The sequence below is a fragment of the Athene cunicularia genome, assembly GCF_003259725.1.
Source record: "Athene cunicularia isolate RWA chromosome Z unlocalized genomic scaffold, athCun1 chrZ_part2, whole genome shotgun sequence".
NCBI classification, from domain to species: domain Eukaryota; kingdom Metazoa; phylum Chordata; class Aves; order Strigiformes; family Strigidae; genus Athene; species Athene cunicularia.
The window spans coordinates 23,249,469-23,265,783 of NW_020799143.1; the positions used below are offsets into that span (position 1 = coordinate 23,249,469).

At 40.8% G+C, this 16,315-nt stretch overlaps 1 protein-coding gene across 3 annotated transcripts in view; it reads left to right on the forward strand.

Moving 5' to 3' along the window:
• The window catches only part of FREM1 (FRAS1 related extracellular matrix 1), a 76,999-nt gene that overhangs the window by 57,851 nt on the left and 2,833 nt on the right, over positions 1–16,315 (forward strand). For 2 of the 3 annotated variants that reach the window (XM_026866387.1, XM_026866389.1), the window contains 8 exons: positions 879–1,008; positions 2,523–2,595; positions 5,547–5,696; positions 6,829–7,067; positions 7,790–7,837; positions 8,102–8,284; positions 8,534–8,659; positions 9,285–9,400. In XM_026866387.1, the coding sequence (XP_026722188.1) occupies positions 879–1,008; positions 2,523–2,595; positions 5,547–5,696; positions 6,829–7,067; positions 7,790–7,837; positions 8,102–8,284; positions 8,534–8,659; positions 9,285–9,400 (1,065 nt within the window). The remainder of the gene's footprint in view (positions 1–878; positions 1,009–2,522; positions 2,596–5,546; positions 5,697–6,828; positions 7,068–7,789; positions 7,838–8,101; positions 8,285–8,533; positions 8,660–9,284; positions 9,401–16,315) is intronic. The other variant, XM_026866388.1, reaches the window with a different exon arrangement.

Sequence of the window (16,315 nt, forward strand, 5' to 3'; positions counted from 1 at the left end):
CAAATCAGCTTCTAAATGGGTTGCCCACAAAATGAGTATCAGAGAATATAGGAGGACAGGAGGAAACTTCCACTGGTGTTAGAGCTAGTCAACTCTGAAAGGTCTCGAAGTTTGTTTTAGAGAAGTTCAAATTGTTTTGTAAGTAGCACAGCTCATTCTCCTTCTTTCTGCCCTCTTTCATTCCTCTCTGACTCTCACTAATTTTTATGACAGCTTTTAAAAAGGTGAGATCTTTATCAGCTACCCTGTGCAGCATGCAATCATCCGAGCTTTGGTCACACCCCCTGTAACCAATTCTAAAGTTCACTGTCTGCGACACCTGAACTCAGCCACTTCTGCGACTGAAGAGGGAAGCACAGAGAGTATTAAAGTAAGGGGAGTGGTGAGGGCACTCTCACTGAGGTGCTGAAGTCCTGGAGCATGCCCTGTGTGCTAGAGGAGAGTTAGAGGATAGATGAAAGAAGGTGGGAAGAAAGGAGGATATTGTAGAGAAAATACTGGGGAGTAAGAGTAGAATAAAACTACAGGATTAAGGGGAGCCAGGAAGAAACAGTGGTAGCTTGTCTTGGCCTATCTGGCGTTAAGGACAGTCTGCTGTTCTCAAAGTTGCTGCAGAACCCCTCTGGTTCTGAAACAAGATTCAGACTTGGTTTGAGGTAGACCAGGGCTTGACTGGAAGATTTATTAACTGCCTCTCCCTCTGTCTAATCAGCTGGATCACACAAATGTGTTGATTTGGAAACAAAGACGGTGTATGTGTATTGGCCAAATCAGCAGTCAGGAGAGAAATGGCTCCTCCTGAACCTCGGAGCAGCAGGGGGTGGGGACAGCGGGGTGGGTGGCTTTGCCTCACACTGGCTTTTCCCCCTCTCCCACAGGCTGGAGCTACGGTGGTCTCGGATTGAAATGCAAGAGACTGAATATGAAGTGTGTGAGAGTGTGGGAGTAGTGTCGCTGAAAATCACCAGGGCAGGACACTCTGCCGAGTCTGCCTTTATCGCTGTGAAGGTAAAGATAAAAGCCAAGCTCCTAACTGGAAACTTACTAATAAGCAGTGGAGCCCATTAATTTCTTCCTTGGAATTTAAAGGTATTTCAGTAGTCAGCAAAGAGGCTATGCAATTCAAATCAGATGTATATTGTCCTTGCTAGTGGTTAAAAGATTTCTGGCAAAACTGTCTGAGTTTTCGGTAGAAATTCTGATTAACCAAAACTAGAGTGTTTTGGAGCAGCATTTCAGTTTTGGTGACCTTCTGTGACAGAGCAGGCAGTTTCCTCTGGCACTGCACTCAGAAGCTGGGTTTCCAGAAACTGTCACTTCAAAATCCAGGCTTTGGGCAACCTGGGGCCTTGGGACTTCTCATTTCCCTGCTCAGGCTGGAAGACCCCAGGAACTGTGGGAACTTCAACTCCACAGTCATGGAAGCCTCATCCATTTCTCGCCCACCTGCCATCAGCCTAGGAAAAAGCACAAGGAACACTCTATACCTTCAGTAGCAGTATTTTATGTAAAAAAAAAATAAACTGAAAGCTGCAGGTTAAAATTTTGTAAAACAGGTTTTGTGCAACATCCCTTCACAAAATTTATCTTTCCTTGTGAAACAGAAATTCCAGGATTTTACCAGCTCCCCTTGCTAGAAAAATACTAGAAGTTTTTCTCACTGTTTCTCAGGACTATAGCCCTAATTGGGAACATAGTTTTGATTTTTCTCCCACTGAACTCAGTGGGAATTTTGCTATTGAATTCATTGGGGGACATTCTTCACTATACTTCACAGACTCCAGTGACTTGACTGTGGTTGTCACTTGGTTAAAAAGACCAGTGAAATTTATCCCAGCATCAAGAACACAGTGTGGAAGCTGGTGTTCTCTGCCAGTCTCCTGTGAAAGTCCAGGGAGTTGCTGGAGTCCCCATATTGATGTATGTAGGGGTTTCATGCCTATCCCAACAAGTCTTTGAGGTTGACAGACAGCAATGTGTGCAAATGCTTCTTCCAAGACCTCTCAAAGGGCTAAACAGTCAAATATGGCCAGGCTGATGCTGTTTTTACGGGATGCCATGACATGCCTGTCCAGGATCCAGGTATGGCTGGCACCCCAGGCATGGTGAACAGCAGTCTTATCTGATGCTGTCAAGTAGCAACTTGAGAGGGGACGAGGGAAAATTTTAAGATGAGCAAATTTTTTTGATTATGAGTTTTAAACTATGAGCAAGGACAGAATGACAGTTGCACACCACAAGGTTCATTCTTTAGGCCTTCATCTTTTTTCCCAGCCTAAGCACATGTATGTGTTGGCATGTCTTTTTGAGACAGAATCACAGAATCATCCAGGTTGGAAAAGACCTTGAAGATCACCTAGTCCAACCATTAACCTAATACTGACCGTTCCCAGCTACACCAGATCCCTCAGTGCTATGTCAGACTCCATGGAGAGGCACACAGTGGCTTCAGCATAAAGCAGAATGCAGTGATTTGGTGAAATAGGTCACAGCATGGCATTTACTGTTTCGTTTCTTCTCAGGTTAATGAAATATCTGCTATGATGGGGAAGGACTTTACAGTGACTACCTCCAAGCTTGTTCAGTTTGATCCAGGTATGAACCAGTGTGCTGAATAATTTTTAAATTAATTAACTGTTTTTGAAAGTGTAAACTCTCATTTTGGAGAGTCAAATCTACATATCTGTAGCTACAGGAGCTGAATAGGATTAAAGACACTTGCGCTCATTTTCTGGAAGTGCAGTGGGCTTCCTTTGTGAATTAGCATCCTTACTACTTAGGGTGAGAGGGTGTATGGTCCCTTTACATCAGTTAAAATATGAAAAGTGATTCACCCTGACCTGAGCTGTGAGTTGCTGTAAAGATTTAATGCATAATAAGTAAAGCCCAGGATGCTGGTCAAATTTAGACAAAACTGAGAACAACTTATGTTATGCAAGGTATCCAAGACCAGAAATGTGCAAAGGAACCTGAAAACTGTCAAACTTCAACTCTGCTTGCACTGTACTCATAACAGCAGTCTGATCTTGGCTGAGGCTGTGTAAATTGCAAGAAACGATAGTAACTGTATTATCAAAAGGAGGTGGGTTTTGGGTTTTTTTTTTTTCCTGAGGGAGAATCAATAGTGAAAATGAATACAAATCTGAAGATACTGAAAAAAGCTTCCTCTGTTCTGCACAAATTATCATTATTATGTGTTGGTTATCTCCCTTGGTCTGCGGAAAAAACACCCCAGGTGAGAGTTTCACAGTTTACCATTCAGAAATTTAGATTCACTGAAAAATTTGGTTTTCCCCATATAAATATATTATCTGGGAATGAAAACCCATCTGCTATCATAATCACTTCCTTTGCCTATGCAAGTCTGAGGTTTTTTGGAACACATCCTGTCAGCATTGTCCAGGATTTATTTGTGTTTATAAAATGACGCCCACACAGGCTTCCCAGGACGTTGTCTTCAGTGCCAGTAGAGGTTATCCCAAGACTGCCAGCAGTAAGATTTCAGTGGCAGAAAGTCACAGTGATTACAGAGGAGACAAAATATATTATCTGTGAAAGGCTGAAATAAATAGCATGTATCTGATCATAAAAAATGAGTCTAAGTGCTTACCTACATTTGAAAAACAGATACGGGGAATATAAGTCAGTTCCAGCCAAAGTCTGGGGATTTTTACTTTAGGACTTAAGCTTTTTATTTTGGAAAAAAGGCATCCCATGGATGAATTCATCTATCTATCTATCTATCTATCTATCTATCTATCTATCTATCTATCTATCTATCTATCTATCCATCCCAGCTTTGCTTTGCTATCCCATAGAAAAACTTTTAGCTTTGAGAGTCACAGATCTGGTTATGTTGGCAATCAGCCACTACAGCCCATCTTGAGAAAGGTAAATTTTATGTAAAAGTGTAAAATGAGCAACTGCTGGTTAGTTTTCAGAGGCAGACAAGGGAGGACACCCAGCAGACAGCAGAAAAACCCAAACCAAACCAAACCAAAAGAAATGGTCAGAAAGGCGGAAACCTGACATAATTTCCAGTGTTTCTGGAACACCCATGAAATCTCAGAAACCAATAAGCCACTCTCCTGAGACCCTTTCTCTAGCATTAGATTTTTTTGTTTGTTTTAAATTAGCAGATGGAACATCTGTGAGATGAGTGTAGAAAGTCCTTCATACTGTGCTGACACAGGATTCCAGCTCTCTCCTCTAGTGTACTCTACAGTCAAGTCTCTAGATTGAAATGGCTAGAGACTGTTGTAAAGAGATCTTTAGTGCAAGGTCCTTTACTAGAAATTTCTTTTCCTGCTGAGCCATGCAGATTCTCCATGGAGTTACTGTTATTGTCCTTCTGTATATGTGGTAAGCCACATGAAAATTAACTGTGAACATGGACAGGAGAGATGCACATTGTTCTCCTTTTCTGGCCAGCGTCTCAGTTAAGCCAGCTGAGCTCGTTTCCCACAGTCCTTTTTTGGGTGGCTCTCTTCAAAAGTCCTTTGCTTAGGCTTAACCTTAGGGAAGTGCCTTTCAAATTATTACATTCAAGGCATTGGTTTCTTAGTTTTAAATTCAAGATGTTTGTTATTGATTAGTCGTATTTATTAGTAGGCTTATTAGTATTAATAATTATTTAGTAAGGCTGGGAGTTTTGTTTTAAAAACAAACCTCAACTGTGCTGATTTTCTTGGAGTGATTGGTATAGTAGGCTGCAATCAATAAATCGTAATGGAAAGGAGCAGAAGATGATCCTGTCCAAGTTTATGGGTCTGATTTTACTGACAACTTCTCTTTAGCTAGAGGATTCATACTGAAAATAAGCAAGGAAATAGAGGTTATGCAGTGTCATAAAGATGTAGAGATTTTTTTTTTACAGTGTTGCACATGTATCTTTGATACTCATTTTGGATGTTAGCACTGACTTTATGATGCAGAAACAGTTCCCAAGATGTTTTATTGACAGCAATGTATATGTTGAGATCTGTTTCTGTCCTGATGTCTCTGATTTTTCCTGAATAAATTTTGTAGCCTTTTGGGTAACAACCAGCCTAGTCCTTTATCTTGGAAAGATCTCTTCTCATTCCTATAGTGCAAGACTGAAATTACCTAGTAAAGGCAAGCAACCAAGTAAAAATTTTGTAACCAGATATAAAATCTGCCTAAAAACTACTTCAATCTAACATAGTCTTTGATCCATTTGTAGGTATTTTAAATAACTGTTCTATCTCTAAAATTAAGCTTTTAAGAATAAAAGCATGTGATACATTTTCTTTTGAAAATTGCAATGGAAGTCCTAAATCTATGTATTGTAGTGTCATATTGCACATCTACAGTAGCTTTTTGCTACAGTGTGTGCACTTGAACTAAAACATTATTGCCCAAGAAAAAATTTGAACTTACTTGGGAGAACAGTAGTTGGTAGGAGCACAATAGCATGCACCAGCTACTCCATTCTAGCTGCAGACATGTTAATTAATATATTTCTTTGACACCTTGATAGATTGAAATAGCACTTAAAGAGTAATTAAAATGTTTATTTCTGTTAGGAATGTCAACCAAGATGTGGAATATAGCAATTACCTATGATGGATTGGAGGAAGATGATGAAGTCTTTGAAGTAGTTCTGAACTCCCCTGTGAATGCTGTTCTTGGCACCCAGACAAAATCTGTGGTGAAAATTTTGGACTCAAAAGGAGGTATATTCTTTTCATCTTCATCATTAAGAAGGTGGGACAATCTTGGCTGAGTAGCTACTTATTTTCAACTACAAGTTGTTCCTAACACTCACCTTCATACCAAATTGCTTTATTTCTTTTTAGAGAAAACAGGCTTGACAATTGCAGAGCCTTTCTTCTCTCACACAATCATACATACCCTCTTAGGAAACACAGCATGGAGAAAGCAACAAGTACATAACGAGAAGGGTGCAAGGAAAAAAAACACTTTTTGTAACAACATAAGTTCAATTCTCATTTATTAAAAAAAAATTTCTAATTTTTTCCCAGTTATTATTTAACAGTTGTCACACACCTCTGAAAAGTTTTATTTTCCTCTCAAAAATGAAACACAATAACTAAATCCAGCTTTTAGCAGTACATTTTCTAATGCTTAACAAACACAGCCCACAACATAACAGCAGACAGCAGTGATCTTTACAAAGTTTAGGCTTTTATGTCTGCATCATTATTGTATTTTTCAGTGATCAGTTGTGCTATGCCTAAAATCACACCAAAAAAGAAGCAACTGTAGAAAAATAGAAACAATTAGCAAAGCAGTTTTGTTCTCTGAAAGCTGAAGTGTTTTCCGGTGCTTAGTGAAAAAGTTTTTTAAATACTTGTGTTGCAATGAATTAGTCTTCATTTTACAAAAATTCCATATCTATTTTCACTTTAACATTTGTAATGTAAATCAGGAGTTAACTGACACAACTAGTTTGTAGGAACAATAGCATCTTTTGTTTCTGAAGAGAAAATTTTCTGGGCAGGATGGAAATATCACCAACATTAATTAAAGATACCTGTCTATCCATGACTAAAACCCCAATCTATGCATGAAAACAGGCATTTTCAGCAGATGCTTGTTTGAAATTCTGATCTGTGGGTAGACAGATGCATTATACATAAAAACATATATATACAGGTAGTAGCTGCAGTCATAGTCATGGCAAAGCCCACAAATGAGGATGACTGAACAAACAGCAAATCAACCACATCAAGTGAAAGAATCACCCAGCTTTTAATGACAAGCTGTTTATGTGCCCATGTCAACATGACCAGTTATCTGCTCATGCAGTTAGAACTGACCATCTGCCATTTTTTATGCTTTCAGGTCACTGCAGCTATTCCTATTCTTCTGGCCAACGCAAGAATGACTTCTGGGGGAGAGGCACGCTGTTTCCAGTTTCCTCAGGCTCCTCAACACCTTCCAGGCCTGGCAATGCTCCCTTGGAAGGGATCCCACCACCCCCTTCCAAAGGGATGGGAGAGCATGGAGGGGACACGCAGCAGGAACACAGCTTGGTGAATCAGTCAAGGACCAGGCTGAGAGTAACTGGAAATGGCAGAATAGTAAGACACATTTGTAGTGCAGTGATGGACTGATTTGTGAATTTATTGTGATGTGATTTCTTTATTTAGCTGTCAAGTTTTTGCAGTGATCCTACCTGACCATATAAACAACCGTAAAGTACCTGAGTTTGCTCTGAGTCAGACCTGAGAGCTATTAAAAAATACTGCAAGGAAAAAAAGATAAATAAAATTTTCCTGATTTTGAAGATCCATGTATGCAAGAGAGGACAAAAAACAGAGTTGGGGGAAGAAACAGGCATCAAGCAACTTCAGCAATTATGCAGCTTCTAATCTTGTCTAAATTATGGGTCAGTTAGAAGAAAGAAGTCACTGGAGCCAGGAAAATGTGTGGAGGCTGTGCATCCGGTCCTGAAGTTTTAAAGCTGAAAATACTCTTAGCTTAAACAGGGAACAGTTACTTAAAACTTGCCCATTGATTTTCCTGCTTAAGCTATATTGGTTTAGCTAGGTGGTTTAGTAACATTCTGCTACTTTGATCTTAAAAGTTAATGGAATCTGTTTATAAACACACTTGTAATGTGTGATATTTAATGGCTGTTTTCAGAGGTGATCTGTTTCCATTCTGAAAGAGAAAGAACTAAAACCAAGATATGTTCTACACGATTTGTAACCTAGATCTTGTAGTAAATTTTGCATAAAGTCTCTTTGTTTCTATAACGCATGAATATGCCCACCTCATTCTGCTAATCTACCTTTTTCAGGTTCATCCTTCATCTGTATTTAGAAATGGAACTGATGTGGTTTTCAAAGTAAGAGTATTATGAGTATTGATCGGACATTTCTATGATTTTTCTCAATTCTGTTTCCAGGCTTTATCACTTAATAATTCATTATGACCAATACTTTATTTTTCTATGTACCTTTCTTTTCCTTTGATGTCACTTTCCCTTGATTTGCAACAATTTGTATTATAATTTTTTAATTTTTGAATTTATTTAAGAGGTGCTTGTATGTGCTAACCCTCTCTTTTCACTCTGCTGTTCTATTTGTGTGTGTGATAATGTAAAATGAAGTATCACAGGATGGTATCACTCAAAATAGAGGATGACACCTCATCAGCTAAAGCAAACAAGAAGGCTCAAGTGTCAGTAATTAATCAAGCACAACCACAGACAAATGTTGTCTCCTCTAGGAAGACAGAAATCCCACAAGCTGATAAGGCAGAACTGACATCTGAACCAAGCTCAAGACATCAGGTATGAAACCTTTTGTTTCACAGGCATTTTCACCATCTGTTTTCAGACATGTTGTTTTCCAAAATGATTTAATACCTCTGAGATCTGCAGCCCAATCCTTCCCACACCAAAGCTGAGTTTAACCAATACACAGATAAATTAATAACTCAATCCTTGAAGAGTTTTCATGGCATAGAGTTTTAATATAAGATCTATTTGTGTTGTGTAATCATTTTCCTCCAAATCTTCAAATGACATTTCTCTTTCCAGGACTTATACTCTTTTCCAAAGGCCTGTACACCAGATTTAAAGGGGCTCTTGCATTATGAAGAAAGCTCTCAAAAGTTATTTCAGTGTGATGGGATAATATGGAAATCCTGGAATTCACAAGGCAAGGTAAAAATGTCATGAACATGCGTCTAAATCAGAGCATGGAGTCTATGATGAGTGAGACTCTCAAGGAAAGGACCTTCTTGTAAAAACTATTGACTTGTACAGGGAATAAAAGAGTTGTCCAGAGTCAGGTTTGCTGTCACCAGAAAAAAAGATTCCCAGAGACATGAGCACTAATGTCTTGGTGCTGTGGGGATGTGGGCATGGGAAAGTCAGTGCATGAAGTCTGTGAGAGAATGAGTGTGAGATAATAAAATTAGCTGATGTAGGTATTCTGTAGACACACATCCTCCAATGTAAGATGTCATGCTGAATTTTGTGGCACTGCATTCCCTACACAGACTGCAGGAGACAGAAAATGGTGTCCAAAGTAATGTGGTCTCTTATGAGGGTTTTTGGAACTGAAACCTTTAAAACTACTCATTGTAATTGTAGACTACTTTGGCAGGCATTTATTTATTTATATCTTTTAAGCAATGTGTATCTTTATTGATACACACCAAAGTTCATGTTCAATTTAATTCTGAGGAGGCCATAAGGAACATCTCAGGCCTTCAGTCTGATTATTAATGCACAGACCCAGATCACTGAGCAGGAGTCTGTTTTGCCTTTTCCTCTTTTATTTTAGGAGGTAAGCACGAAGAAGTGTCCCTCTGGATGGAGTCATCATGAGGGCAGCTGCTACTTCCTGGTGGTGAATCGCAAGGTCACCTGGAACACTGCTGCTCAGGCTTGCAGAGAACAGTAAGAGACTTCTCCAAGTGGATGTGTTTGCTGAGCACTGCTGTTGTACTGAGCTGAACGCTGCTTTTGAGTCTGAGTTTATTTGGATAAGCCCCACTTAGGTTATGCTCAGCTATCTAAAAAAAATAGAACAAGCCCTGGGATTCAGACTCAGTGGAGGATAGAAATATTATTGGACTCATAATGTGATAATGCTACCTTATTCACATGAATTCCTGAAGTGGTCCATATGCGCTGAGGATGCTTTGGTAATGGGAGAATTAGTTTGGGAGAAGAGAAACAGAGCAACAACTGTCTTTCATCCTCTCTGACCCACTACTTCCTTGGCTCTACCTTCACTTGACATAGCAACAGTACAATGTTGCTAGCTCCTGTGTGCCCCACCGTATTCTTCTGAAGATGCAGTTCTTCAGATTCTGTAACTACTTGAAAACTTTAACATGCAATTTAACAGTAAATGTCTGACTTCTAAGGATAAATAAAAGCTAATACATAATAATAATAATAATAATAATAATAATAATAATAATAGTGATGGCCCCCTGTGAGAAGCTTCTCAAAGCTCCCCTGGCTCCAAGTGGGACCAACCTTTGCACCAAGTCTGGGCCAGTTAGCGATGGTGGCTGTGCCTCTGCAATAACGTATTTAGGAAGGGGAACCTGTGGGGAGCTGTTGGAGTTTTGAGGAGAAGTTGCAAGGAGAACATCTGTGCAAACATTGAGGTCAGTGGAAGAAAGGAGGAGGAAGAGGGCATGTGTGTCACGAGCAGAGACTCCCTGCTATCCCATGGTGAGACAGCAGAGCCACCCAGCACCACCACCACCACCCCTGCCACCCATGGAGGTCACTGGTGGAGCAGATGCTGATTTGCAGCATGTAGGGGGCCCCATGCCAACCCACGTGACTGCACCTGAAGGAGACTGGGACTGTGGGAAGAAGTCCCCAGTGTTCAGCACTCGGAGGATTGCAACATGCAGTGGTGACCCACATGCCCATGGGAGTGACTCATGTCAGAGTTGGTTTGTGTCTCCTGTGAGAGGGGGACCATGCTGGAACAGGGCAGGAATGCCAGAAGCTCCCCCCACCTCCCTGAGGTGGAAGAAGCAGCAGAACTGACTGCACCCCCCATTCCCTGCCCCCTGCACCTCTGGGGAGGAGGAGATAGAGATACTGGGAGCAAAGCTGAGCCTGGGAAGAAGGGATGGGTGTGGGGAAGTGTTTTCAAGGTGTGGTAATGCCTCTCACATTCTGTCTGTTGAGTGTTGCTGTTGTTAGTGTCTGTATTAAATTTATGGGTTTTTTTTCTTCCCCTAATAAGTCTGGATTTTGCCTGTGCCTTAAAGGATGAGATCATCCCTCCCCATCCTTAATGTCAGTTTTCTGGGCCTTTGCTTTTTTCCTTCACAGCACTGGGGGGAAAGGGGGGAGTGAGTGACGTCTTTGCTTTTTTTCTCCCTCAAAGCACTAGGGGGGAAGGGGTGAGTGAGTGACTGTGTGGTGTTCAGCTTCCAGATGAGCTCAAACCATGACAGTGATAGATTAGGACTGAAAGAAATAACAGTAACATGGAGCTTGCCCTGGTATCATGCATGTTCTGTAATTGTGAGCACCAGGTTGAAGACCAAGCTGAACAATAGGAGGGACTTTAACAGACCTCTCCATTACTCCATTAAATGAAAATTGAAACAGGGAAGTGTTGGAGATGATAGAAATAGAATATATTCCATAAGTAGTTGAAGGACATGCAGGAAACACGAAATGTGGACAAGCATACATAACAAACCTTGATTCATTCCACTCAGTTATGCCAGATTATGTTGTCTTGGTAGCATGCAAAAGGACAGTCTTGGTTCTAATACCTCCCAGCTGATGGAAGTTATTCTTTACTAAAACGTAAATGTTACCTGCTCTTGTGAGGTCACCACAAATTTCACATTGTTAATTGGTCTACTTAAAATTTAAACTCCTGAAATGGTTTATATAACCTGCTTTTATTTTGATACTTATCCAAACAAAGCCATCAACTGTGAATATTCTTTTCTTATTTTTTTTTCTTTTTTTTTTTTTCTGAAGGCTTCCACATTCAGTTCCATTTAGGAATGTATGTCAGTCTTCTGGAGGTGTTCCCCATTTTCTTAAAGAGTGTGTTCCTGGTGACCTATATTATTTGCAGGTGGTAACTTCTTGCTGAAGGCTATAGTGTGCAATGTAAATGTTAAGATGAATAACAGTAAATTAAGAACAGTGTTAAACAGCTACACAAAAAGTCAAAGCATATCACTAAATCCACAAACAAATGAAACCAGAGCAGTGATGATTCAATTAATGTCAGACTACCACAGACCAAGGAAGTTTTATCCCGGTAAATTCAGTACTCCTGGCCTCCATCTGGAACTGATTTACAAAAGTACAACCCCAGGCACACACTTAGAAGTGGCACAAGAAGATAACTTCATAAACTTTATTTTGTGCTTTTGCCCAGCTCCCTCCTAGAAAACACCACCACCACCAATTGTGGTATTTCTGTTACTAATATTTCTACTGTTGACATTTAAATATCTGACACTTCCAACAAGCAGACAAAATCAGCATGATCAGTAAATCAGCCAATTTCACTGAAAAATAAGAATACTTTTTGTTGCTACAAAACCAGCTTTATTTTAAACTTCAATTTTCTTGCTAGACTTTTTCTATTATACAGAACAGGAATAAAGCATAAGCATTGTTAGAGCTGTTTCAGTAACAGTCTCCAGCTAATCAATCTCCTAACCTCCAACAGAAAACACTGTTAATCTGAGACGATGGACTTGAGACCAAGCTATGCAAAAAAGAAGTGGGTAGGCTGGAGAGGGTCCAGAGAAGGGCCACAAAGGTGGGCAGGGGACGAGGAAGCCTGCCATATGAGGAAAGGCTCAGAGAACTGGATTTGTTCAGCCTTGAGAAAAGAAGGCTTAGGGGAGACCTTATCAACATGTTCCTGTATTTAAAGGGTAGCTACAGAGAAGATGGAGACTCCTCTTTTACAAGAAGTCACATGGAGAAGATGAGGGGTAATGAGTACTAGTTAACCCTGGGGTGATTCCAATTGGACAGAAGATGAAAATTTTTCACAATGAGAACAATCAGACAGTGGAATAATCTCCCCAGGAAAGTGGTGGATTCCCCAACATTGGACACTTCTAAGCTTCAGCTGGGCAGGGTGCTGGGGGCCATCTTGCCGAGACCATGCTTTTACCAAGAAAGGTTGGACCAGATGATCTTTGAGAAGCCTTCCAACTTGGTATTCTGTGATTCTATTCCATCAAAATAATGCTATCAATTTATTGCTGAAACAATTGTTGCCTGGACATAACTATATGTATATGGGGTTATGCAAACCTATTTGGGCTTCTAATGAGCTTTGACGTACATGGCATCCATTTGTTGCAGGTGGCATACCATCCTTTTTTTTCAGTTTCCATGTGCAGGGATAGAGGCAGAGACAAAAATGTGCTTGTCTTATCACAAGTTTTTGTGTGCCATGGTGATAGTGTGGGTGGAAAAAATCTCAGCTAATTGATGTGAAAATCTTTCACCATTTCTAACTCTTCTCCAATACATCAGAAAGAAAGGTGTTTTAAGAACTCATTTCTCCAGTTCTGTTTTGTATGCATGAAGAGGCTCTTGGCAACATGAAAAGAAGCATCTGGGGGATTTATGGCTGAATGATACCACAGTAGCCTGATTTAGCAGCAATTTTGATGATTTATGTTACAGTTCTTTATCCCATAGGAACATGTCCTCCCCAAGGGTCAGTGTAGCCGGGCTCACTTGCTGTGAGATGGTTCCACCTCTGCCACAGAAGGGACTCTCCACCAGAAAAACAGAACCCACCGTTGCATCTTTTTCTTTGTTAGTCAGATTACACCTTCATCTTCTTGAAGATGAACATTTAATGAGAGCTTAAACGTGGTCAGATTTTAGACCCTTTACTGCCAGCTTTGTGAGGCAGGGGCTGTTATTTTGTTTGGTGTTTGTATATTAGCAGCGTGTGGCCTCAGTCCTTGAGAATTACGGGCAAAACCACATCTCAAATAATAGGTTACATCATTCATGATGGCTCAGTGTTGCCTAGTGTGAAGCAGAATGGACCCTGCTGCCCTCCTCTCCTAATGCTGTGCTGGTTCTGTGACTGTTTTAACTTACATTATTGCTGATGACTCCAGCACAGGGATTCAGGTTCCTAGAGTAATTTTAAAGGCCCAGTGTATCTTGTGTGACTCAACAGCAGGGCTGCTGTAAGCTCTGCATCATGTCTGCCAGACTCACCTGAATGTTTTGAATACCACAAGGTGTTGTAAGCAACACTAGACACCTATTTCAAGGCACCAGGATTACTCCCTAGGTGATCAAACAAAAGCCTGGGAAAAGCAGGCCCCTCAGTTACTCCCCCGCCTTCACCACCAGTATAGGACATGGATTTACTACAGCATTTCAAATTAAATGTTCTCCTGTGATGTGGAGACCTTCATAGCTAGCCAAGCAAACATAGCAAGCCAACTTTTGCTTAAGTTAAATTTATCAGAATGGTATAAAGCTCCAAAATCAGCTAAGTCTTTGTGCTAAGTGTTTTGCATATGATACTTCAAGGTCAATGGCTACCCAAAACATTTCCTTGATTTGGGCAACTGCTTTAAAATGATGGATGCTCCTGACTTGATAGCAAAAATTTTAAAGCAGAGGAATAATTTCAAGTGGACTTATTCAGCACAGAAGTCAGTGAAGTGTGGGGGTTTTTACTTTTTGATTTTCTGTCAATAAGGAATTATGACGCTTCTCTAGAGTAGTTTAAATTAGGAAGTGTTATTTTTACGTAAATCCATAAGTAACATTATCTTGTAATTTCCTGTGTCTGACACTCTGACTAGAGGTACAGCTAGTAATAGCATCGTAAGTGGTATGTTCCTTCAGGACTGTTCTCATTTCCCTACAATACTTCAAAACCCCTAAGTGTAACAATCAGAATGGCTGTTCTCTCTTCAGTCATGTGTGTTTCTCAGGCTGTATTTAGAAAGCACTCCTACTGAGAAAAGATTAGATAACATTATAATTATTGCAGTGCTTTCCTTTCACAGTGCTACAGTCTCTCCCTGGTACTTGAATTGAAGGAAAAGTCTGAAACTTATTGCTCAGACCACCCTTATATGTCATAAATGATATAGCAGTTACTGATGCTTCTTGTTTTCACATTTTCTAAAGCAATTGAAACAACAGGAGTAAGATATGCTTGCTTAAAGTAACTGACTAGTTCAATGGCTTTGATTGCTCTTAAGCAGAAGTCAGACAAAAATGCCCTATTTTTGTTCCTGCTCAACTAGTTATAACCACAGAGCCTGCTGCCCAAATCAATCTCTTCTTAGTCCCAAGTCTGGTCAGTGGCCAAGCAGTCAGTGTGAGGGGGAATAATGGTATCTTGTTGCTGAATCAGTTACCCTGGAAGGACACCCTGAATTAACTGAGCCTGCTTGCCTGGACTTTTTGTCTGAGGAAGAAGATGGAGCACAAAACTTTCCAAGCTTTTGGCAGTCTAACAGCTTTGTTCCTGGTTCACTAGAGATTCAGTGCCTGGTAGATGGGCCTAGAATTGTGGAAGCATGTCACTTGTGGGATATACAGGCACTGACACCACACATAAAACTTGGCTGTAATGAGAAGCACAGTCAAAGCCTCCACTAGGAGCTTCACTGGGTGAAGTTCTGGGAGCCTGTACCACAAGTGGCTGCACAACCTTGACCTCTGCCAGACAGTTGATAGAAACTTTGTGCTGAGACAGACTCTCATTTTTAAAGTCATGATCAATGTTTCTGAGGCCATCCTGCCACACCTCTACCTGAGGAGAGCGTACACAGATGTCAACAAGATCCTTTACACTTTGTTCTCTGGTGGTCTCTGAACTTAGGGGGCCCTTGATGGGACCTATGTTACTGTGCAGTGCTTGGTCTAGGGCAGCCATGATTACACAGACTGTGAGGGCTAACACTCAGCTGTTACAGACCTTGGCAAACACATGTGCAAAGTGGAGCAGAGGGCTTTGGTCGATTGCAGGGATAACGGAGGAGACCTTTGCAGCAGGAGCATCTCATCAGCATTACAGTCAATTTGTTGCATACCATGGCCCTGTGTTCCCAAATTAAGGGATGGTCCAGGTTTTGGGCAGTGAGGACTCTGCAGAATACTGTGGGTTACTAGGTTACTACTTTGAACTCCTGATGTAAAATTTGCCTGCTTCTCTATCTTGTGTGGCGTTACATGGCATCCAGATGATCAGTACAGTTAGAAGCAAACAGGAATGGAGCTCCAGGTGTGGGTCTCTAACTGGGCAGCAGGCTTTGTTGTGGGCCCACACCTCAAGATCTGTTCATGATCTCCATAGTGGATTCAAATGTGCCATGCCACACTTAAGGTCTGGTTGTCATCCCAGGTCTTAAGGAAAACAGTCTTTATTTCCTTTGGAGAAATACTGATCTTCTGTCTCTGTTATCTGGCAACAGTCATGAAATTAGAAAAATCATCAAAATGCCACTAACTTATTCTGCTCCTGTCTCGTAATACATGTTCTGATGAGCAGCGTTGTTTGCTTGGGCCCTATCAAACACCACCCAGGATGTTCAGGGAGGCCGAAAGGGTTGGTATCACTGTTAGACTGAGTGGCAGTCAAAATTATGGGACAACAGATATGACAGAGGCTCATCATCAGAGGGAAGGCAACAGCAGCTGTGACAGGTAAAAAAGGTGACATGATATCAAGGCAGGCAAAAAGACGGATAAATAAAAAAGTGTAGCCACTGATGGCTGACACTTCCTGACAAATGTGAAGGATACCATTTGTCTCCTACTGCCTCAGGATTTAGCTTAATCTCTAAATGGTTTAAGAGC